Source organism: Vombatus ursinus, unplaced genomic scaffold (genome assembly GCF_900497805.2).
Source record: "Vombatus ursinus unplaced genomic scaffold, bare-nosed wombat genome assembly UNPS02008996.1, whole genome shotgun sequence".
NCBI lineage: Eukaryota > Metazoa > Chordata > Mammalia > Diprotodontia > Vombatidae > Vombatus > Vombatus ursinus.
The window spans coordinates 2,581,937-2,607,456 of record NW_020948774.1 but is presented as its reverse complement, the minus strand read 5'-3'; the positions used below and the strand labels follow the sequence as shown (position 1 = coordinate 2,607,456).

The window sequence follows — 25,520 nt, the reverse complement described above, 5'->3', positions numbered from 1 at the left end:
ATAGAGTAGGAAGGAGAGGAATACCTAGGAGGAAAAGTAATGAGTTCACTTTTGGGTATGTTTAATTTAAAATGTTTGTTGGACACCCGATTTTAGTTGTCTGAAAGGCAGTTGGAATGTGAGATTGGAGATCAGTGTAGAAAGATGGTAACTAAATCCATGGGAGCTGCTGAAATCAGAGGGAGAAAAGAAGAGAGCCCAGGACACATTCCTGAGGAACCTCTATGGTTAGACGGTATGACCTGGATGAGAATCTGGCAAAGGAGACTGAAAAGGAGTGGTCAGATGGGTAGAATGAGAGCCAGGAGAGAGTGGTATTTAAGACAGTATCAAAGAGGACAGTGTGATCAACTCTGTCAAAGGCTACAAAGAAGTCAAGGAAAACGAAGAGAGAGAACAGGCTATTGGATTTGGCAGTTAAGGGGTTATTGCTAACTTTGGAGAAAGTAGTATTGGTGAAATGATTTAGAAAGCTGAATTATAAGGCATGCTAAGAAGTGAGAGGAGAGAACATGGAAGGATCTGTTGTAGGTGGCCTTTTTGAAAGAGTTTGTCCACAAAGGGCAGAAGAGCTATGGGATAATAGTTAGCAGGGATGGAAGAATCAAGTGAGGATTTTTTGAGGAGTGGGGAGAAATGGGCATGTTTCTAGGTGGTAGGGAAGGAGCCAGTAGACAGAGAGAGATTGAAGATAAGTCATAAAGCTGAGATGACAAAGGGGTCAGTCTGTTGGAGAAGATATAATGTAGGGGTGAGCTTTCATAAGGAGTAAAGCCACCTTGTTTTTCTTTTTTTTCTTTTCATAACTATATTCAATGTAAATTATTTCCTTTGAAGTGCTATGTATTTTATTTTATGCATTTAAAATCATTATTCTGAGAAGGGATTCATAGATTTTACTAGACACTGCCAAAGAAGACTAGATGCTATCAAAAAAAAAAAAAAAGGCTGAGAACCCTTGCTATTGAGGAATGTAGGAGTCAGTCCCATGAAGGTAGAAACTGGAGTCAGGGACAGAGGACACAGAAGGTAAAGGGAGAATTTGTTTAAAAAGACAAAATACAGAAGCCTACAGGAGTTGAGCTGACAGGCAAGTTATGCACCCATTTTGCTGAGAATCATGAAAGGGAGACATTGCTTTGCTGAGATCTTATTGGCTAGAGAAAGGCTGAGTTGGCTGAGAGAGTTGACTGAAGCCAGATTGGTTCTGCAGCTCCTGGAATCTGATTTGAGGACAGCAGCATCACCTGCTTCCAGGAGCTGTCTTGACTTTTTGCCCTCTGTTGTCATCTACAAACAAAGAGGGAAACTTTCTAATTGGTGGCTGTTTTGTCCTGTACTGCCCTCTATAGCTTAAGAAATGGAGAAGGAGAAAGTTAAAACACATACTCTCAAATTGTTTTGAGTATTGGTGATATATTTTGCTAAAAAGAACTTAACATTTTCTCAGCATCCTGCCAAGGGTTGTTGTATATTAAAAGAAACTGCTTCATTGGTCTAATAGTAGCAGAGAAGCAACTTTGCCCAGGGCCACAAGGGAAGCCAGACAGTAGAGAAGTGGTTTTTCTCAGCAAGTTACATGAGGTGAATACTGTTTCTAAAGAGACCCAGGACATCAAGACCTGCCACATAAAGTCATGAGTTACTCCAGGCAAATGGGTTTCCCATCTCATTCCCCTCCCTTCTAGGTTTCTCTAAGTGTATACCCACCCTCCTCCTTGAACAGTTTGTACATTGATGAGAAAATATGAACCAGTTCTTTGAATGAAGTGGTATATTTTGATTATTCCCATTCTTGCCTTCTTTTAAGTAAATAATATATATATTCCTGCTCTTACCTTCTCATTTAGTGAATGTTTCATATAAAAAAAAAAGTAGTGTTATTAAGACTTATTTTAAAAAAAATAAATAAATGGAAGCATACCAGTAAAGAAACAAAAGCTATAGTGGTGAGTAGTAGGAGTGATCAACCTCTACCCCCCTTCCCCCCCCCCCCACACACACCATGGTTACTCCTAGGGCACTTATAGAAATTGGGCAATCACAGTGTGACAATCCCCAATCTGCTAAAGTGGGTGCAAGTAGTGTGAACAAGTCATTCTCTGCCCAGGAAGAGAGATTAGATTAGGGAGGGTTGAGCATCAGTGCCATTCATTCTGAACTGAGGGAAGAGGTAATAAGGGCTTGAATAGGAAGTTGGCCATATGAGTAGCAGTGAATAAATGTGAGACTCTTTGTACAGTTTGAAATAAAAAGATTTGGTACATTATTGTCTGTGGGGTGAGGAAAGTAAGGAATCATGGACAATGCCAAGAGTGCAAACCTGAATGACTGGAAGGTAATGCCCTTGACAGAAATAGGAATTTTTTTTTTTTAAGAAAAACAGGTTTGAACAGAAGATAATGAGTCCAGTTTTGTACTTCTTGTGTTTGAGACATCCAGTTTTCAATGTCCAATAAGCAGTTGGAAGTGTAGGGCCAAACCTCAGGATAAAGACTAGAACTGTAATTAGATTGGAGAGTCATCTGCAGGGAGGTAATAATTAAGCCAATCATGAAAGCTGATAAGTTGACCAATTGAAAAAGAGAATAGAAAAAGGTCCACGACAGAACTGTGGGGTACATCCAGTTGTACTAAGGTATGATACAAATGAGAAACTAGTCAAGGAAATGGAAAATGCTGAGGAATAAATGAAGGCAATCAGATTTGGCAATTAAGAGGCCTTTGGGAACTTTGAAGAGATCCAATTCAATTGAGTGATGAGTTGAGAAACCAGATTATTAGTCACTGGGCTAGAAACCTTCAAAGACCTGGTTAGGCAAGAGATTAAGAGGAGAGAAAGTGGAAGAGTATAAACAGCTTTTTCTTGGAGCAAGGGAAGAGAGATAGAGAGACTGGTGGGATGGTAGGGTCTAGTTATGGTTTGTGTGTGTGTGTGTGTGTGTGTGTGTGTGTGTGTGTATGTTTTTAATGGATAGGGGTTCATGTGTGGGAGAGCTTTGGACGTGTTTGCAGACAGGATCTAATCCAACCTATACCTCAAAGCAGAATCTCCCTCTATAACATATCTGACAGACGTCCATCCTTTGCTTGAAGATACAGACAGTGAGGAAAAATCCACTATCTCCCAAAGGAGCCCATTCCCAAATTAAAGTTTTCCTTTCTTGGTTAAATGCTAACCAGTAGATAGGCAGAAAATGAAGACTAGAGAGAGATAAAGGACTTTGAGGCATTGAGGCATTCTAGAGAAGATGAGATGGGATGTGATCAAGGGTACTTGTAGCATGGTTGCTATTGATGAGGAGTAAAGGAAAAGAGAATGGCTGGGGGCAGCTAGGTGGCACAATAAATAGAGCACCAGCCCTGGAGTCAGGAGGTCCTGAGTTCAAATTCGGCCTCAGTCACATAACTCTCACTAGCTGTGTGACTCTGGGCAAGTCACTTAACCCCAATTGCCTCACACAAAAAAAAAAAGGAAAGAGAAAAGAGAATTGGCATGTGAGGTCATGGGGTTATGATATGTGGAGAAAGGGAGAAGAGGGAACTCATGGCATATTGCCTCTACTTTCTCAGTAAAGTATGAAGTGAAGTCCTTAGCTGAGTGTGTTATGGAAAGAGATTTGCAGAGTGGGATAGAGAATCAGGGAGAGGTAAAAGTGCTGCCTTCTGTTAGTGAGGGCCCATTGAGATTACATAGCATAAATTTGTGGGGAACCTGTATGGCTTGTTTGGGTGACTTCTACTAGCTCATTTCTGTACTACATGAGTAGACAGTTGATGATGTAAGGAAAAACTTGCAAACAATTAGTACTAATGGAAAAATCTCCCTTGAGAGGTGGTAGATCCTCCCTAACAATATAGGTCTTCAAGCAAAGGGTGAATGACTGTCAGATATGTTGGAGGTAGGATTCTTCTTAAGGTACCAGTTGGATTGAGTTGTGTCTGAGGGCCCTTTCCATCACTGACATGATTCTCTAATTTATAACTTTATAAACATAGCATTTCACCAACCACAATCCTAATCACAACTTATTTGCCTAATAACTTTTGCTAAATAAAATAAGCTTAGGAAGAAAAATGAAATCTTTCCCCCAGACTTCTTATAAGTAGACATTTGCAGATGTCCTCAAGGTAAAAAGCATAGTGTGTTTACAAAAGTAAGAAGCTTGAGGTGGTTTAGAGAAACAGTGGAGACTTAAAGCAATCAAGTTTTATGTAAATCTCAAGTTACCTCTGTATCTTTAAAGAGGATAAAATTAGATTAAAGGTTAAATCATTTTTTCTACTGAGATTAAAATTCTGCTTTCTATAGTTTGAAAACTCTCAAAATTCTTGGGAAATGATAGGCAAGTTGATTATATATTTGCTTCCTTATTCCCTAGCCTGCAAACCATTCTACCTTTAAATAACAATATTTTATTTTACTCTTCATTAGTCAGATGATTTTAGGTTCTGCTTTATGTGCTTTATGGTCCTTAATGATAGCAATTAGCATTTATTTCAAAGCGATGTGTAGCTTTCTTCTTCCTATTCATTTTTACCTTCTTGAATTCTAAAGTACAAACAAATTGGTCTTGCTGTTCCTCATACAGGACACTCCATCTTGTCACTGGGTGCTTGGTGTGGGCTGCCTTCCACGCCTGTAATATATTCCAACATTTCATGCAAGGGAGCCAGCATAGGCCAGGGCTACCTATTTTCCTGGGATGGTGTAGACTATCTTGGCTGCAGTTCAAGAACAAGCATTAGGGAGTAAAAACAGATAGGGTTGGATTCTAGGTTGATACCTTATTATGGAATCTTAATAATGCGAAGCTAAGGAGTATGACCTTTATCCTTTTAAAAATAGAAACCTTATAGATTCCTGAGCAATGGAAATGACATGATAACATTTGCATTTTAAGAAGATTAATCTGGAAGTAATTAGTAAAGCCTAGGCTTTAACCTGTGAACTTTTTAAATTAATAATTTTAAAAAATTGACAGTTATTTGAATATAACTCCTTTAAGGTGTGATCCTATGTATTTTTTTTTTCTGAGATGAGGTCCATAGTTTTCACCAAATTACCATAGAAGTCCAGAAAAACAATAACCGGGAAAAAAAAAAGGTCAGGAAGCTCTCATGTAGGCTCACTGAGAAAGAGAATAAGGTAGAGGCAGGGAGACCTGTAAAATTAGACCTAGAAAAAAGATTCAGAGTTCTAGTGACTACAGAATTGTGATACCATTAGTAGTAGATTAGGAAATTGATGGAGGAGCTAAGGAGAAAGATGTTGAGTTCGGTTTTAGACAAAAAGTCATAGATTGATAGTGACTTTCAGGAGATCACACAGCTTATTTGGACATAGTGAGTTTGAGGTGGCAAACAACTTCTTACAAACAGATTTTTGGGTTATGTAGCTATGCACTCTCCTGAATTCTTGTGATTTCTTGAGTGTACCCCAGAAGTTTGCTAGTCGTTTGGGTATTGGTAAGATGGGGTTGTTACTGTAAGTTAGATTTCACCCCAAGCACTCAATGTTCTCTTAAAAACATCTAATTTATGTTTCCTAAGGGGAGGAAGAAGAATTATCTCCATTGTACATATGAAAAAAACTGAGGTAACATATCCAAGATCATGCAATCACTTTTCCCTCTAGAAAGGAAATGAATAACAGTTGTACCTTACTTATCTTTAGAAGAATAACATAAAATGTTTCATCCAGTTTCCTAAGAGCCAGTATTACTCATTCTATTTTCAAGATCCCTCTCTAATAAAAAAAAAGTTTAAAATGTTTTTGTGAGCTACAGTTGGAATTGTAGAGCTAACTGGGTTTTGGGTTAAGGAAAAAAAATAAAACAATCCTTTCTAGATAAGATTTCGGCGTATTTGATGTTTAAACTCTGCTAGTTTTGACTTGCATTCCCGACTATTCAGACGTATCCTATTTATATTACAATAGAATAAAATTGGCTCAAGCCCTTGAAAAAGCAGTGTCTGTTCATCGCGATTTACCAAATGTTTCAGTGAACATTCTTCAGTATCATTTGTCTAAATCAGCAAACCTGACATGACCTTGGAGGAATTCAAATGAAGCCATGTTTCACCCTCCTGACAGATCAGCCCCAAAATGAGAGTGTTTCTTGTGAAGGTGTTAAAGAGAAAACCTAGAGATGATGGGAAATGTTGACTTAGAACAAGAAGATTGATGTCCATCTACATACTTAATAAAAAGTTATGATTTTTACAGTTACAAAGAAAATTACAAAGAATAGCTGACCCTGTATTCTCCATTAGAATTTCTGAGTAGCATGACATGATGCCCTCTGACAGTCTTTCAGTCACTACCCTTTAGGTCATCTTGATCACCCCTACACAGCCATGCCATACTTTACTTATCTCAATCTACCAACCCTATCTTTTTTACTAAACTGCTTCAGAAAAACTGTCCAAAATTATTTTTATCAGAGATGTCATACGTCATTTGGAACTATGCCCAAAGGGCTATAAAACTGTTCATACTTTTTGACCCAGCAATACCACTGCTAGGTCTGTATCCTACAGAGATCAAAGAAAGGGAAAAAGGACCAATTTGTACAAAAATATTTATAGCAGCTCTTTTTATGGTGGCAAAGAATTGGAAACTGATGGGATGCCCATCATTGGCGAATGGCTGAACAAGCTGTGGTATATGATTGCAATGAAATACTGTGGTGCTATAAGAAATGATTAGCAGGATGCTTTCAGAAAAACCCAAGAAGACTTAACATGAACTGATAGCAAAGTAAAGTGAGCAGAACCAGGAGAACATTGTACATCATAACAGCAATACTATATGATGATCAATTGTGAATGACTTAGCTATTCTCAGCAATACAGTGATCTAAGACAGTTCCAAAGGATTTATAATGAAAAATACTATCCACCTCCAAAGAAGGAATTGATGGAGTCTGAATGCAGATCAAGGCATACTTTTTTAAACTTTGTTTATTTTTCCTAGAGGTTGTTTTTGGTTTTTGGAGGGTTTTTTTTTTGGGGGGGGGTCCTGTTTTCTTTTGCAACATGGCTAATATGCAAATGTTTTGCATGACTGCACATGTATTATCCATATCTAATTGCTTGCCTTCTCAGGAAGGGAGGGAGAGAGAAAATTTTTTTAATGAAAATTAAAAATTGTTTTCACATGTAATTTGAAAACATGTATATATAAATTTCCAAAAAAGCAAAAAGAAATACCATATATCCTGATCTTTGAGGATCTATGTATAAACTTCAGAGCCACCTGTGTAATTTGTACATGATCTGAAAGAAGTTTGGAATAGGAGATTAAACTAAATCAGCTTATTACTATGGTTAGAAAGATATCTCTGTGTGAATTTTAGGAATTTTAAAATGAAAGGAAGAATTAATCAGTTTCTCCTACCTATTTTGGTTCCTATATTTGGCAGCAAATGCCTCTCCAAATAAATGATTATGTGACAGCCCAGCATTTGCACTAGAAAGGGAAGAAGTTGAAAGCCCACATGCAAGGCATATTCAAAAGGAATATAATGGAGAATATTCTGTACATCCCAAAGGAACTGAGAGTGATTTTCCAAATCAACATCCAGATTGAGTTGATGATAATAATAACAGCTAAAATTTATATATCATTTACTCTGTGGTAGGCACCGTGCTGAGTGCTTTACAATTTATTATCTCATTTGATCCTCACAACTCTGGGAAGAAGGTGCTATTATTATCCCTATTTTACAGATGAGGAAACTGAGGCAAACAGAGGTTAAGTATCTTACAAAAGGTCACATAACTAGTATGTATCTGAATTAGAATTTGAACTCAGGTCTTCTTGATTTCAAGCCTGGCATTCTATCCACTGTACCACCTAGCACCACTCCTAGGATGGCTTCTAAGATTTCCTTTTCTGCATAGGAGAAGTCCCATCTCTGATGTGTGTTAGAGACAATCTCTTTTCAGTAGTTGCAGGACGGTGATTGGTGGGAATTAAGGTGTTCTCTATTGCCTTCTATAGTTGGAGTAATATCGGTCTCATGTAAACTAGGATAATTTTTAAAAGCTATTATAGTCAACCTCAAAACTTAATTTTGTCTAGGTCATTAAAGCTTGAACCACTTCCATAGCTACCTGTACCAGTACAAAAGTCAGGGCATCTGTCTCAGGCTTCATACACACTTCTGTCCCATGTGCCTTCATGGCAAGTGAAAAAACAGGGAAAATCTGCCCAACTGAATTAATGCAATATCCTTACTGAATATCCTTTCCATACTAGGTCAGTTTCCTTTTGTTAATTGTTAGATAGTTTGCATCATCTCATTTTATTTCTATCCAGAATCTGAACTACCAGAGTGACCTGCTTAAAGCCTGGCCTGCAATACCTCTGCTTCCAAGTCTATCCTTTGGGATCTTATGAGTGCAATAATTGCCTTAAGGGAATGAGAGTATAGGACTGAAATACTTACTCCTCTGCTCAAGAATGTCTATCAAATGAAAAGAAGAGGAGCTTATCCTCTCCTTATCCACCCCAGGTGCCCTGGGGCCATTTGGGCCCTCATGGACACTTTATCTTTGAAGTTATAATTGGGGAAACAGGGAGACCTTCTTGACTGTTTTCCATTGTAAAAACAGGAGAAATAGAATAGTAGCCAATTCTAAATTGCACAGCTACTGTCAAAGAAGTGGAGATAGAAGATGGAGGACTGAGCTCAAGAAACAGCAGGTTAGCCAATTTCGCTAAAATTTAGAATGTATATGGTGAGAGCGGGGAGAAGGTATGACATGAAATAAGCCTGGAAAGGTAGGCTGCGGCCAAACTGAAGGCTTTAAGTGCCATGCTGAGGAGTCACTGTTTTTTCCTAAAGCAATAGGGAGCTACTGAAGTTTCTTAAAGACAGTTGTGCCTTAAGAAGATCATTCTGACTTGCTCGTTCATGTGTGTGTTGTTTCACATAGACACACACACTCACACACAAACAAATGGGGTATTTTTTTTTCCATTTTTATACCTGTTCAGATTTTTATTCATCCTTCCAAGTCCTACTCATGTTCTAGCTTTTCTGTAAAGCCTTTTACATAGCCCCACCCCACATGGCCTATTCATTCCTTGCCCGAACTTCTATAGTACTTAGAAGTACTATACATTTTTCCATTTAATATTATACTGAAGTCATTTAAGTTGTGTAATTTCTGAGTATGTAACAAGATTTTATAGTGCCTGAGTACAAAAACCATATTGTTTATGTGAGGTTTTTTGCCAGCTCAGGACATAAAATAGTACTCACTGACTGTATGTTGAGTTGGGTTGAATTAAATTAAATGAGAGGAATATCTGAAAGAGATCCAAATCCAGAAAGTAGGAAACAGTGGAAAGTATCTCTTAACTGTTTCCCTCTGCTTTTCAGGTTCGTTGTGCTGCAGTCTTTGCCCTTGGCACTTTTGTGGGTAACTCTACAGAGAGGACTGATCACTCTACTACAATTGATCACAATGTGGCTATGATGTTAGCTCAACTTATCAATGATGGAAGCCCTATGGTCAGGAAGGTAAGTGAATTGTACCCCAACAGGATTAGCAGCAATCAAAAGCCTTTCAGCGACATTCTGGGGATTTGAGATTTGGTGGTCCCTTCAGCAGTAACAAGAGCCACTCTCTTTATGTCTCACTTTATGTCTGCTCCAATTGAAGAGCAGATCCTTTAATGTGTGTTTAATTTGCTCTAAATTCTGTTTCTTCATTGTACAGACATATATTTGATTCACTTAAAAAACATTTGAATAGGCTCTATCTCCTGGTGCTTTTATGGTAGGCTTGTTCCTTCCTAGGAACAACATGTAAACACATTATCATGATTCAAAAGATCAATAGAAAGCCCACATATAGATGTAGAAATATTTCCCCTCTGACCCCTTTTTTTGCTGGAGTTGCCACAGTTTCATGAAAATTGCTTAGTTTTAAATGTCATCTTAAATTGAAAGAAAGTGTGTGTTGTGTTCTAAGATTTCCGCTTAAATAATCAGTTTAAATCCTGTTCTAACATTTCACATTCTAATGAAGGTGACCTCGGGAATTTCCCCCAAAGCACTTAGCTTAATTTCTGAAGAGCAGTGTAGTGGAGAGAAAAAAAATCTAAGAGTCTAACTGGCTAGATTACAGTTTTTAGGCCTGGATGGCACTAACTGGCTATGTGACCTTTGCCAAGTCAAGACTTCCTTAGCTTTCTATTCCATCAAATTTTTCTGTTAAAAAAATTTTGGACTCTAAGGGCTTTTCTAGCTCTAACATTTATTGGGGTTAATTGATATATACCCAAATCTGCATTATTTTTTCCAAGAGCAGGAATTCATGAGGAATTGTCTCTAGAGTTCTCTTTGGAATTGTTTAACTGTGTATAATAAAGTTGCCATACACCCCCTAGAACTCTCTTCTCTGCTTCAAAGGAGAAGTGGCTGCCTCAGGGCCTTAAAAAAAAAGAAAAAGAGGAAGAAGAGAAAAAACATCAACAGAATTAATCAATACATGGGAAAGGTCTGAAAATTTATGCAGTGTTCCCCTCCCATGAACTTGACACCTCTGGAAAGGGATATCAGGGGAGGTGAGAGATTGGGAAAGGCTTTCCATAGAAGGTGAGATTTTAGCTTCCACTTAAAGGAAGCCAAGGGGCAGAGATAAAGAGGGAGAATATTCCAGGCATGGGCAACAATCAGTGAAAATGCCCAGAGTTGGGAGATAAGAGTGTCTTGTGTGGGAAGAACAGCCAGGAGGCCAGTGTCACTGGATCACTGAGTCAACGGGAAAAGTGTAAGAAGACTGGAAGGGGAGAGGTTGGGGGGCTCATGGCAAGGCTAAAAGCCATGTGGGAATCAGGTTATGAATGGCTTTGAACCCCCAAAAATGATATTATATTTGATCCTATTAGTGAGAGGGAATGAATTTAGACACAGTCCATTCCCTCCATGAACTTATTCTTAATACTTGCAGTTTTACCTTTTTTTTATTTTGGTTTCCATCTATACCCACAGAAATAAGTATAGCAGTATAACAGACAAATATCAAACCTGTTACGTTCTGCTCTACTTAGCATAATTTTATTTCCCTTAACCAAATACCTGCCTTGAACCAGACTGAGTAGAAATATAAATAGATTGTTCTCAGCCTTTGTACTGATGTCTCTGCTGTGAGAAAGATACAGGAATCAAAGCAGGTGAGTCAATCAATCGCTATCTGGGTTTGAGCCCATTCTCTTAGGAATCCAGGGCTAACTTTGTGTTATTCTTCTTAGAAACAAAATATGTTCTCCATCCTCTATTATGCTATTTTATTTTATCTCTGTTATGATGACAGAGTTTTACATTAGGAGGCCTTAAATTATAAATTAAATACTAAATATTAATTTGTTACTGGAAACATGAAGTTTGTAGCAGTCTTTAGGGAGGAAGTGCATTAGGGGAATAGGGGAAGAAACATGACAACTTCACTAAATAGAGATTTAGTTGTTTTCCCAACCTTTATGAAGGGACAATAGACTGATGATATGCTTCCAACTTCTTCACTCCCTTCAGGGGCATATATTTGACTCTCCATAATCACATTAAAAAGACGTTCTTAGTACCTCAGTTACCAGACTAGTAATCTTGGTTTGTCTCCTTTATTGGTACATGGGATTAGACTGAATGTGACTATTATATGTCAACCATGAAGAGATGTTTTTTGAAGGGTAGTCTCCTCTTTGGTTAAATTCAGTCTAATGACCTAAATAACCAGGACTTCTTTCTGTTTTGAACAGTTGCCATTCCTCAGTTGGTCTAGAAGACAGTAGAAGTCTACCTGCTATAAATCAACTGTTCACTGCATCCATGAAACATGACCAATGAGTCAAACCCTCTCCATTAAATCAGAATTTTTACCATATCTATGTCCAGTTTTTTTAGCCAAGGAGCTTAAATTAAAGTTTAAACCTTTAATTCAGGGTTTCATTCTAATAATGGGACCTACAGTTGAACTTTCTCATAGAATAGGTAATGTCACACTTAAGTTGGAGAAAAGGGTTTTGTTTTTTGTTGTTGTTTTGGGCCTGGTGTCTTATTTCTCTTTGTATAGGCCACTTCTTTTTAAGGAAACTCCCTCTGCCAATTGCAATTTACAGAGTTTCCTTTGTTATCAAACAGTTAAGTGCTTGGCCATAGTCACACAGCTGGTGTTACTAGTAATGGAAACTGAACCCCAGGTCTTCTTGACTTCTGAGGCTGATAATACCACACTGACTTTGAATTGTCATTTGTTGTTCTTTTTCCCTAAACTGAATGTATTTTATCTGACCAAGTTTAGATCTTTGATGTGGGAGTCCTGGAAGACTCTAGTAAATTCATATTATTTTGAACTTTTAATCCACCCCAAGGCATATAAAGGTATAAATGACCAATGACTATACCAAGAACAAAGTGTAAATCACCTGTTGCTAAGTGCCAATGGACTTTTATGACAGAAAACAGTTAGATTATTTCATTGCGTGATTTCTGTGTTTGAAGAGAGAGCTTTACAATTTCTTCTAATAATAGAAGCGTAACATTTAATAATAGCACAGTTGAGTGAACTGGGATTAAAAACTATTCAAAATTTTTAGACCTTTTTGTTTGGAAGAGTTCTTTGTAAAGCACAGTACTAGTGTTAAAATACAAATAGGCCATTGGTAGAATCAATCAATATTCAAAAGCATTTTTCAAGCACCTACTATGTGCTAAGCATTGTAGTAAATATTACAAATACAAATAAATCCCTACTCTCAAGGAGTTTACATTCTAATGGAGACAAATACATATGTAATAATATGTGGAATAAGTATAAAGAGAATAAATACAAGGTATTTAAGGATGAGGGCCCTAAAAGTTACCACATCAGGAAAGGCTTCATGTTGAAGGTGATTCTCGAGCTAAATCTTAAAGGAAGAGATGGATTCTATGAAGTAAAGCAGGAAGAAGAGAATACATTGTAGGCATGGAGGAGAGCAGGTGTAAAGGCAGAAAGGCAGTAAGTGGGTACCCCATTTGAGGAATAGAGAGGCAGCCAGTTTGGCGATGTCACGCAATACAGGAAGTAGAGTAATATATAATGAGAATAGAAAGATAAGTTTTGAAAAGCCTTAAAAGCTAAACAAATGAGTTTATATTTTCTTCTAGAAGTAATAGGAAGCCCTTGGAGTTTTTTGTTGTTGTTATTGTTTTGTTTTTGTGTAAGAGAATGACATTTGTTTTCTGTGCTTATGGAATATCACTTTGGCAGTAGTGTAGATGATATGCTAGAGTGCGGAAAGATGAGGCAAGGAGATGAACAAATGGCACATTGTAATAGTCTAAGCAGGAGGTGATGAAGTGGTGCTTATGGATTAGAGAGAAGGGGGTCAGATGCAAAAGATGGTATGAAGAAACATAGCAAAGTTTGGCCACTGAACAGCATGCTGAGGGAGAGGGAAAATTTGATACTGAACATGGGAAACTGGAAGAATAGTAATGCCGTCCAAGAAATAGGGAAGTTTGGAAGGTGAGTGGTTTGGGGAGGTAAGATAATAAATTCTGTGTTGGGATGTGTTAAGTTGAAATGTCTCCAGTTTGAAAGGTACATGACAATATGCAATACCAAATCTCAGAGGAGAGGCAGGATAGATATGTAGAGCAGCCAGGAGAGCATGGTTAGCAGTATCATGCAGCAGAGAACTCAAGCAAGAAAAGCATCCCAGAAAAGTGTCATATATGGCAAAGAGCTGATTGGTAACTTTGGGAAGAACAGTTGCTCTTGAGTGATGCAGTAGGAAGACAGATTATGAAGAGCTGATGAAAGAGTCATAGAGAGTAGAGACTGCATTTTCTAGAAGTTGAGGGGAGAGCCCCAGCTCAGACGTCCCCTTATTTCTCACCTGGCTGCATTACTCTGAGACTTCCCTGTCTGACTTCTCCTCCATGCCCTCTAGTTAAATACCATTCCTCCCTTTCTCCCTTGCTTTTCAGCTTCCTCTTGTGTTTTATCTTCCCCCATTCAATTAATTATAAGTTCTTTGAGGGCAGGGACAATCTTTCTCTTTTTGTACTTGTATCCCCAGCATTCAGCATATTGCTTGGCACAAAATAGGTGCTAATAAATGCTTATTGACTATTGATTAGAAAAAAGTAGAAATATAGGACAATGGCTTAAGGAGATAATAGGGTTTTCTGAATATTTTTAAAGTTGGGAAAGACAGAAGTGAATGCTTAAAGGCAATAGGAAAAAAGCCAATAGAGAGATTGAAGATCGATCACAGAGAGAGGCTTTGATTGAGGAGGCAATCTGATGGAGATCATAGGAGGGGATATGATTAAGGGCAAATGTAGAGGGTTTGCCATTGGCAAAAAAGAAAGACTACCTTATCAGAAATTATGGCAAAGGAGGAGATAGGAGAAGTATCAAAGAGTTTTAAGATGAATAGAAGGATAGAAGAGGGAACTCACGGACAATGGCCTTAGTAGAATTAAGGAATAATAAATATTTTCCTACCCAACCAGAAAACATCCTTTTCCTCCCCAACCCCACCCCCCACACATACCTCTTATAGTTGCAGGTAAATATTTAGTTTGTCAGAGATTACATTTCACCAGAATTTCATTCTCTTTCCTTGAGAGATCTTAGAAGTAACTCCTATTCCTCTAAGCATTGTCATTTTTGAGAGTGATTGCTACACTATCTACCTCATAGGATTGTCATAAGGAAAGCACTTAGCAAACCTTAATGCACTATATTAATGTGAGTTGTTATCATATTAATTACTCAGAACTTGTGTCAAATAAACCTAGTCTTACCAGCCATTTAGTTGGCAGCAAAAATCTTTCAGGCCTTTCAACTTGCCATGCCGTGCCTTTGACATATGTAACTAAAAACCGTCAATGGAATAGGATCACTTCATGAATGTTGCTTTTTTCAAAGATTTAAGTAGAATTTATTGTGATAACAAAGTTATATCTTGGCCTTGTGACTCTTTGCCCAGTTATCCTCTTAAATATTAAGTTATTTCTTGAAGGCTTTAGTTTAAAGATTTTGAGTTTTTTGTGTGTTTTCTTAAAAAAGGATAGTAGATGAAATTTGATTAATGTCTTAAATGAATAAAGAAGTAAGAATATCACTGAAATTTCTGCCACTTTCAAATTTATTTCCAACTCTATAATCTTGAAGTGCCATTGTTGCAGTACTCTCTGTTCTAAAACAGAGATACAGTAGAGACTTTTTCTTGATACTGAAGTTAATTGAGTTTTAAAGAACAGTTTTGTATTCTAGGGCTTCTAGGCCTGAGAAACGTTAGAAAGTTTTAAGATAGACACACTCACATATTGTCCCTATACAACTATTTGTTTCACATATGTTCTTGGTTAAAAAAAAAAAGAATACAATAAATGTCAATTCTAATAAATAGAAAAGCTTTGCTGTTTGGGTGACAGTATTAACACTAAGCATTGGGCTCTGACCTGTGTTTCTTTTTCTACTCTACATGCATACAATTCATCAACATCTCCATTTATAATTTGCTAGTTGTGCCCTTCAAATCCTGCCACTGATAGGTAGGCTCTGAATGGGGCATGATGCCATTGTCTCCTTGAAGATTTGTTCTATGCAGACAATTCCATTAACTCAATAATGTTTTAGTTTTCAGAGATTCCTTTTCATGACAGTTGTTGCAGGGTGTAATAAAATTGTTTCCAGTGCAAAGCCGAGTCTTACATTTTCAACCGAAACTATGCGTTTTGTATTAATCTTGACTTTGTTTCTTGTAGTTCCTCATCTTCTTGAGGTCAAGCAGCTAGCCTAGTCTATTGGCTCAATTAGGCTGGTCTTCCACAATTGGAGTTCCTTCCAAGCCAATCATTTAAGCTACAGATAAATGTTATTTTTCCCTCTCCTTCTCTTCAGGAACTGGTGGTAGCTCTGAGTCATCTTGTGGTTCAGTATGAGAGCAATTTCTGCACAGTAGCCTTGCAGTTCATTGAAGAAGAAAAGAACTACCCTCTGCCTTCTCCAGCTGCCACAGGTACGTGTTCACTCTTTGTGTAAATCTGAAATACTCTGACCTGCCCAGAACCATGGTTATTCTGAAATAATAACCCTAGTCTACCAAAAAAACTACCTTCTTATGGATTGTTTAATTTTACTAACTCCTACTTCAGGAGAATGGTGTGTTCACAGGCTTTTTTGGTTATTTGTCTAGCTTTGAATATTCACCAGCTGTTCCATATGCTATTTTCTTTCTTTTCCTTGTTCTCATGTGTTTGGCTTCATTTAGGGAAGAAAAAGGAATTGCCACTGACCCACTTATTTTTCCTTATTTAATGTCATTTTGGAAATTGCATATGGTGAAAAATCTCTAAGGATGACAACTGCCACAACAGGAACTTGAGGAAGAGAAAATTGAACTCTCCCTGTGATGAGTGATTTAATCATTCCTTTGTCTGTAGCTGTGAATCATGTTAGAAACCTATCTTTTCCCTCTATTTGTCCTTTTAACTGCAAATTGTAGTCATCTTTAACATTTACATTTCATCCTTAAAAGAATCTCAAAGGACAGGTAGAACTGCCCTTGTTTCTAAAATCCACCTATGTCTGCAGTGAGGACAATGAGCTGTTTTCTACAGAAAAATTGCATTTAGTAACTCTGGGAAGCAGAAGGTGAATAAACTTGTTCAGTGAAAACAGACAGTGAAATTCAGAGAGGCAGATTACAACTAGCAGATTTGAAAACCAGCCAGAACACCAGGGCTGTACACCATGCGGGGTCACAGTTGAAGGAGTGATTCAAAAAGAAACGAACCTCTACATGTATCATTAATAGCACTTCTGTCACATACTGTTTTCTTAGAGGTCATCCATCCCAGAAATAATTATGGCCAACTCTCATTATTACATTAGGAAAATATACACCTCTCTGAGCTACAAAATTTGTATTTTTTATCAAGTTTTTTCCATTTTTATCCTTCTTAATCATTGAGCTCTTTTGCTTTGTTAAAGTGCATCCCACAAATATCAGATACTTCCCACACTTGAATCTAGCAGTGATAGCCATTTGTTTTGTTTTGTTTGACCCTTTGCTCCAGGAATCATTTTTCTCTACAATTGTTGCCACCTAAGAAACCTTTGACCAGTTGGAAAATGTACTTCTCTGTGTCTGTCTGCAGTTTACCCTTTTTTCTTCTTTATGTTTTTTTCTTCTTTCCAACTAGAGGGGGGAAGTTTGACACCTGTGCGAGATGGTCCATGTACACCTAGACTTCGCTCAGTCAGCTCCTATGGAAATATTAGAGCTGTTACCACAGCAAGAAGTTTGAACAAGTCGTTGCAGAATCTGAGCTTGACAGAAGAATGTAAGACAATAGGATTTGCTGTGTTGAAAGGGGGTTTATCTTTACTACTTTTTCTATATATAGTCCTTCCTATTCACCTTCTCTACTGGTATACTTTTGCCATGAAATGCCATCTGGAATGACCTATGTGTGCAGCAATCCAACAAATCCATCTTGATGACTCATTTTAGCCACCATTGGATAATCCATACCTTCTAACTTATAATTAGTAGACATTAAGTATATTCAGTGTTTATTGGGAGTATATTTCTTTTCAAAAGAAACATAACCTCTGCTTGTATGTTGTATGTCTGTGTGTGTCTGTGTGTGTGTGTGTGTGTGTGTCTGTGTGTGTGTGTGTGTGTGTGTGTGTGTGCACATTCTACTCACTCTTAGGTTAGTTATATACTTTAAAAGCATGTAATTGTAAAAGACCAAGTGCTTGGTTACCAGAAAATAGTACTTAACTTTTTCTTCTTTTCTCCTGCCTTGCTTTTGGACAGCTGGAAGCTCTGTTGCATTTTCCCCAGGCAATCTCAGCACCAGTAGCAGTGCAAGCAGCACCTTGGGCAGCCCTGAAAACGAAGAGTACATTCTTTCATTTGAGACAATCGATAAGATGAGAAGAGTCAGCTCTTATTCCTCACTGAACTCACTCATAGGTAAGCTCCCTGTTTTCTTTCTTCTCTTGAGAGCTTTTCCATCTCGGAGATTTGTGATTCTGTAACTCTTCCCCAACTGATTCTTTGTGCTTTCTTACTACCATGAAGATACTCTCTGTAAAGTAAAACCAAACTTTTCCACAGTATTTCCACATTAAACAGTTTACCAACTGAATAGATCAATTCCTCAGATTCTCTCACTTTAGAGAAATGTACAAGCATTATGTGGAAATAATCAGGAGTTGAAATGGACAGTATACTTAATTATCCTCTCCTTAACTAACTTCTATTTTTTCTCTTTGTGTCTGTTCCATATATACTTAAACCCTTTATTTGTAAAGATGCTTTCCTAGCTGTTCTTTTACATCTATAGTTGAGCATATAATTTCAAGGAAGAACAGGATGGATGGACATGTAAAAATTTAGTTTGCAAAAGTCTACTGAAATCTTCCATCTTCCTTTTAGGTTTGAGGTAAGCTAAGTTACAAAGGTTAGAAGACTTTTTTCCTATCCTTGATGCTCTGATCCTTGAAATGCTGAGTTTTATTATGTCCCACATTATTGCATCTAAGAATTCTATTATCATATACTCAGTTCAGGAGAAAACACCCTCATTTGGATGTCAATTCAACCATATTCATTTATTCATCATCTCCTATATGCTAGGCACTGTGCTAAGCACCAGGGATACAAAAAAAAGGCAATAACAATCTCAGCTCTCAAGGAGCTCACAGTCTAATGGGGGAGACAGCATGCAAACAACTTAAACAAATAAGATATATGCAGGATAAATTTAAATTGATCTCAGAAGGAAGGCACTAAGGTTAAGGAGGCCTAGGAAAGGTATCTTGTAGAGGGTGGAATTTTAGTTGAGACTTGAAGTGAACAAGACAAATCAGGAGGCAGAGATGAGGAGGGAGAGCATTCTAGGCGTGAGAGGCAGCCAGTCCAAAGTCAAAGAGAAATGAGATTCTATGTCCTCTTTGAAAAACAGAAAAAAGGCCGATGTTCAAAGGAGTCTCAGTATGGAAGGGGGAAGATAAGTTGGAGCTAGGTTAGATTATGAAGGGTTGTAAAAACTAAGCAGAGAAATTTATGTAAAGTGAAAGGATTAGCTATTTTACTAAATGACAGTCAGCATCCATAAGGATCTTGACAGGCTTGGTCATCAAGTTGAATCTAATAAGATGAAATTTAATAGGAAATCATGTAGCCTTGCACTTAGGTACAAAAAAATCAATTTTACAAGTACAAGCCAAGGGAGACATGGGTCTACAGCAATTGTTCTGAAAGGGATCTTGGGCTTTTAGCAGATCACAAGCTCAATATGAGTCAGCAGTGTGCCAAAAATAGCCAGGCATTAAGAGGGGCCTAGCTTCCAGGCATAGAGAGGGGATCATCCTATTTTACCCTGTCCTTGTCAGAACTCCTCTAAAGTATTGTGTTCAGTTGTGGCCGCTGTAGCTTAAGAATACTGATAAGCTGGAGAACGTCCAGAGGAAGAAAACCAGATTGGTGAAGGGCCTTGAGTCCATTACATGAGAAGCAGTTAAAGGTACTGGACATGTTTAGCCTAGTTAAAAAAAAGGGCGCGGGGGATAGAACACTGGCCCTGCAGTCAGGAGAACCTGAGTTCAAATCCGGCCTCAGACACATAACACTCACTAGCTGTGTGACTCTGGGCAAGTTACTTACCCCCAATTGCCTCACCAAAAAAAACCAATAAATAAAATTAAATTAAAAACACTTGGGGGTACATTATAGCTCTTTAGAATAATGTCATATAGATAAGTTATTGGAATTGTTTGTCTGGGAAGAGATGGGAGCAATGGATCCAATGTTGTGAGGAGTTCAATTTAGGATTTATAGTAGGAAAAACTCCTAACAGTTATTGTTGTCCAAAAGTAGAATGCTATTCCTTTAAAGGTGATGGGCTCCCCCTCCTTGGAAATCTTCAGGCAGGGACTGGATGACCACTCATCTGATATGTTACAGTGGGGATTCCATCTCTTTCGGACTGTACAAGATAGCCACTGAAGTCCCTTCCATCTCTCAAATTCTGTGATTCTGTTATTATCCTAAAATCAACAGGGAGTCACTGTGGAGTACTGAGTAGGGAAGTCTTATGCCCAGATCTGTATTTAAGGAAAATCATTCCTATAGCTTTGTAGAGGGTAACCTGTAGTGGGGAAAGATGAGATAGGAAGATGAATTAGGAACCGTTGTCATAATCTAGGTCAGCAGTTCTCAATGTGTGATCTAGGGACCCATTTGAGTCCCCAGGATTCTTTTGGAGTGGGGTAGACCTATAAGGCAAAAACTATTTTCATAATTATGCTAGCTCATTTCATAATGATGTTAGCATGGTAAATATTACTTGAGGTAGCCCATATAAACAAAAGCTCTTTGAGAAGTCCTCAGACTATAAAGAGATTATCCTGCTGAAAATCACTGATCTAGATGAAAGGTAATTAGGGTCTGGACAATAATGATCACTGTTTTGAGTAGAGAAAAGGGGTGCAGGCACAAGAGATTTTGTGAAACTAAACATAACAAAATTTGGTAACCAATCAGGTATGTGTACTGAGGGAAAGAAGATTTGAGGACAATGCCAAGGTCATAAACCTGAGAGACTAAAAAAATAATGTTGCCTTTCACAGAAGTAGAGAAGTGGATTTTAGGGGCGAAGTAATCAATTCTGTTTCAGTCATGTTGATTTGAGTTGTTTCTGGGATATCCAGTTTAAAATGTCCAGTAAGCATGCTGGTGCAATACTAAGGCTCAGAGGAGAGGCAATCTGGATATATAGATCTATGTGTCATCTGCGTAGATTTGTTGTTGTTTTTCAATTGTGTCCAACTCTTTGTGACCCCTTTTGGGATTTTCTTGATAAAGAAACTGGAGTGGTTTGCCACTTCCTTCTCCAGCTTATTTTATAGATGAGGAAATTGAGGCAAACAGGGTCAAGTGATTTGCCCAGAGTCACACAGCTAGTTAGTGTCTGAGGCTGGATTTGAACTCATGTCTTCCTAACTCCAGACCCAGCACTCTATTCACTACACCACCTAGTTGCCCTGCAGTTATCTTCATAGAGGTGATCATTAAACCCATGGTAACCCATGGTAACAGAGACACCAAGTGTGAGTGAGAGAGAAAGAAGAGGACCCAGGGAAAAGCCTTAGGGAATAGACACAGTTAGAAAGTGTACTATGGATAATGAGCCAACAAAAAGAGCCTGAAGAGGAATTGACCAGGGAGGAAAGAGTAGTATCATGAGACACACCAAGAGGAGAAAGCATTCAGGAGGAAAGCCTGGTCAACTATGTAAATACAGCAGATAGATGGAGAAGGAAGAGGACTAAGAAAAGATTGTCAGAGCTGGCAGTGAAGAGCTCACATGTAACTTTTAGAGAAGAATTTTCAGTTGAGTGATGTGATAGGAAGACAGATTACAAAGTATTGAGGAGTGAGTTAGAGGAGAGGAAGTAAATACTAGTGCTGTCAGTTTTTTCTAGAGGTTTGACTGATAAAAAAGGATACAGAACAATGTCTTTTTTTTTTTTCCTTTTTGGTCTGGCAGTCATGGTTAAGTGACTTACCCAGGGTCACATAGCTAGTAAGTGTCATGTGTCTGAGGCCAGATTTGAACTCAGGTCCTCCTGACTCCAAGGCCAGAGCTCTATCTACTGCACCACCTAGCTGCCCCTACAGCACAATGTCTTGAGGGGATTATAGGGTCTAGTGAAGGTTTTTTTTTTTTAGATGGAAGAGATGGGCATATTTGAAGATAGTAGGAGAAGAACTAATAGGTAGGTAGAAGTTGAAAATAGAGGATTTGAATATTATAGAGAAACTAAGAGGATCAAGGGTGTATGTAGAGGATTTGGTATTGGCAAAGAAAAGTATTACCTCACTTTCAAGAGACCAATAGAAAGGAGGAGAGTTGTGGGGTGTATAGTGTCAAAGAGTTTTTAGGTGAAGAAAAAGGGAGAAGCACAGCTCATGTCTTATGGCTTCATTTTTCTCAGTTTAGAGATATGGTCCTTAGCTTAGAGAGAGGGAAAAGGAGAAGATGCAGGAAACTTAAAAAGAGAAAGTTTATAATACCTTCTTTGAGAAATTCAGATTATTTAATGAAATGGTAGAAATTCTGCAACACATAATAGCACCTATAAGTCATAAATTTGAAATCTTTCATGGACTGATAGATAACAAATCCTCATAGCGTAAATACTGACACCAAAATATTCTGCACACATCAGCCAATGAACTGTACTGGAATTAGACCATAATCACAGATCAAATTATAGACATAACACTGATCCATAAAAGAACAATATTGTTAAAAGATGTCACTATACCAAATACTCAGCATCTCTAAGCTACATGAAACAAAAAGTTTTCAAAATATAGAGACCTAGACAAGGAAATCAAATTCAGGTGGAAAGAAGAAAAGTAAATAATATATGTTGTCTATTCTGTAGCTGGCATTGTGGTATATATGTTTTCAGCAAACCTTCAGGAGATCAACTTATAATACTTTTATTGAACTACAAGCAATTATTTTATCCATTTGTGTAAACACTCAGAATCATATCTATTGAACCCCATTCAAAAAGATGAGACCAAGATAATAATAATATTGACAACCCTTTCTAAATATAACCCATCATCCAAGTTGTAAAGGGGTAAAGAAATGGGCAGTGGCCACTGAAGTATTACTAGCCACGATGATTTCCAGTGAGAACTCTACATGCCCTGAAGTTGGTATTATAGCTGTGAAGGCCTGACAATAATCCTGAAATTCTGACCATTGAGATCCTAGTGATATCATCAACTAGATTAGCATCTCATTCAGTATGTGATGAAACTGCTTCTATGAGTCCAAGAAATAGATTGGGTGGCATAGGGTTGTAGGCTAGCCCTCCTCAAAGTGGTTGTGATGATGAACTTGACACAGCGGATTCTAAAGTAAATAATGTCCCTTTGCTTTCTGATACCACTAGAAGTGAAGATAGATTGGAACAAATCTGAAACACCAGTACCCCACCTGCTAGAAATGGTTGATTCTGATGGCTCTGACCACTAAAGTAAAATCACATGTACATGAAAGAGACTGAAGAAATTAATAGTTTCATTATGTGCTACAACTATATCATGTCAAAGTGGAAACAGATTTCACCAGTGATAGGCCAGGGCTTCCAACTGCTTTTGATCCCGAGTCCCCTCAGCTCCAAGTCACAGAAGCGTATTACTGACCAGTACAAATCACTGATAAGAAACCACTTCATCCCTAAGCCTACCATAGACAAAATAAAATCTGAAGAGGGAGAAGATGAAAACACTGAAGTTATATAAAATTTTCCATTAATTCAAACTCTAGAAATTATACCTAATAATAAAGGTCATGATCGAAATAGCAACACTATTTCCAATGATTTTGCAAAGGAAATGAACATATTTAGACAGCTGATTTTACCAAAATAGTTATTTTTAAAAGTTGATATCTGTTATCATCATACACAAACACATTCTCCCACAGTACTTGACAGAAAGCATTAAAACATTTCAGGTCCTTCACATAATAGTCTATAGAGCTGTTGCCATGGAGAACCATAGGAGAAGGGATGGAGCTATCAAGTAATGCTCCTTAGGAAAAGATGTTAAGCTCCACCATGGCAGAAGCAACTTGAGAGAGCTATTGAATATATACAGTTAAGACATTGAAAGAAGACATCAGTATCTAGCTCATACACATAGTAGAAAATGCCATCATGGCCAATTAAAATACAGAATACAAGACCATCTCAGGAATTCTCGATTCCTTTAATCAGCAATTGAAATGGAAAGTCATAAAGTAAAAGATTAAAATGATAGGAGACCAAGTACAAAGATCAGAATTAATAATTCAACATCAATCAAAACATTTACTTCTGATACTTGAAAAGTAAAGAAATCAGAAGCAAAATAGTATCCCTGAAAAAAGGAAAGTTTCATAAATTTCTAGTCATCTGAGTTGAAGTATTAGAGCTGTCCAAAAATGGATTGGACTGCCCCCAGAGGTGCTGGTCTCTTCCTTAGAGGTCTGCTAGCAAATTTTGAATGACTGTTTGTCATGTACTTTGTGTATCCACATTCCTTTTCTAGCCCATTAAAGCCTTTTTAATACATAATGTACCTGAAATTCCATTTGTAGTTAAAAAAAAAAATTAGAGAACCATGTTTTGTAAGTCTGCATTATAATACTCCCCTATGCAGAAGTTCCTAGCTATAGGTCACAACCAGGTTAGCCCCTAACTCTAAAGTCCATTTACACAGAAGGTCCACTTTTGGTCTAATTGGAAAGGAGAGTCAGAACATTGTATAGGAATAGATTATCTCTAAAGCACGTCCCTCCCCCCAGCTTAAAATTCTGTAAATCTATTAATTTGACCAAAGTTACACAGCTAGCGTCTCAGTCAGGACTCAAACCACAGTTTTCTCAATCCAAGTCTAGTCTGTTGTTTTTTCCATTCTGCCACCATTGACTGTTTCATGTAAACAGTTCTTCTTCTCTCTGGATATAGGACCTAAGAGACTGAACCTGTGCTTTCCTTGGCACTGCTAATAATTAATTCTATTTCCTGATCTTAAACACTGGACTCAGTCACCTACCCTTTTTTTAAGGGTGGTGTGGGTTTCCAGACCTTTGATTTCATTGGTGTCAGAAACTCTCAGTGAGGAAACTCCCTGTACCAGAACAGATTGGCACCTATTCAAGAACTATGAGTAACAGAGAGTTGCCTGGTTCACCGAGAGATTCAGTGACTGATCTGGCTACTGTCTCATTCTATGACCATTAACAAATGATCCAAGGATTACTCAGTTTCTGCATATATAAAATGAAAAGGTGGAAATTTTCCTAAGACAGCCCAATAGCTTTTCCATATATAGCCATTACTGAAAGACTTGAATCTCTCCCTTTTAGCCACTAGAGCCCTCTTTATATGGGAATCAGCCAACATTTATTTGGTGAAGTCTTCTGCCTTCTACTAGTCAGCATTTGATCAGTAAATTAAACTCTTCTGCTGAAGAAGAAGGATTGGAAGACTATTTTTCCATCCTTTGTATTCCAGTTCAGATTTTAAACTTACTCATCTGTACAGATACAGTTTTTCATCTGAATCTCCATGCAAGTTCATATCGGTATTTAATGGAACAAATATCTAACCTACAAGATTTCAGTACAATCTGTTTCAAACACATAGTAGCAAATCCTGTTACATCCATTATCCGCAACCTCTTCTCTCTGGGGAAAAAAAAATCTGATACTCATTATTGTTCATCCATTGTTTTCCTAAGCACCCTATAAGAAATACTATCCAATTCTGACCTGTCCTGAATCCATGACGTTAGAGCTAATTTGTAAACCTCTACCGAATGGCTTTTCTGGTGCTAACACAGTTCAGAAACATGACATGACTTTGTCCTGTAAAAAACTAAACCACAAACTACAGAGGTTGAAGATTGCTGTAAG

At 37.7% G+C, this 25,520-nt stretch overlaps 1 protein-coding gene across 2 annotated transcripts in view; it reads left to right on the top strand.

The window, feature by feature from the left end:
• RPTOR (regulatory associated protein of MTOR complex 1) overlaps positions 1-25,520 on the top strand; it is a 488,176-nt gene that overhangs the window by 349,619 nt on the left and 113,037 nt on the right. For both annotated transcript variants that reach the window (XM_027850143.1, XM_027850144.1), the window contains 4 exons: positions 9,396-9,536; positions 15,919-16,036; positions 17,223-17,363; positions 17,846-18,004. In XM_027850143.1, the coding sequence (XP_027705944.1) occupies positions 9,396-9,536; positions 15,919-16,036; positions 17,223-17,363; positions 17,846-18,004 (559 nt within the window). The remainder of the gene's footprint in view (positions 1-9,395; positions 9,537-15,918; positions 16,037-17,222; positions 17,364-17,845; positions 18,005-25,520) is intronic.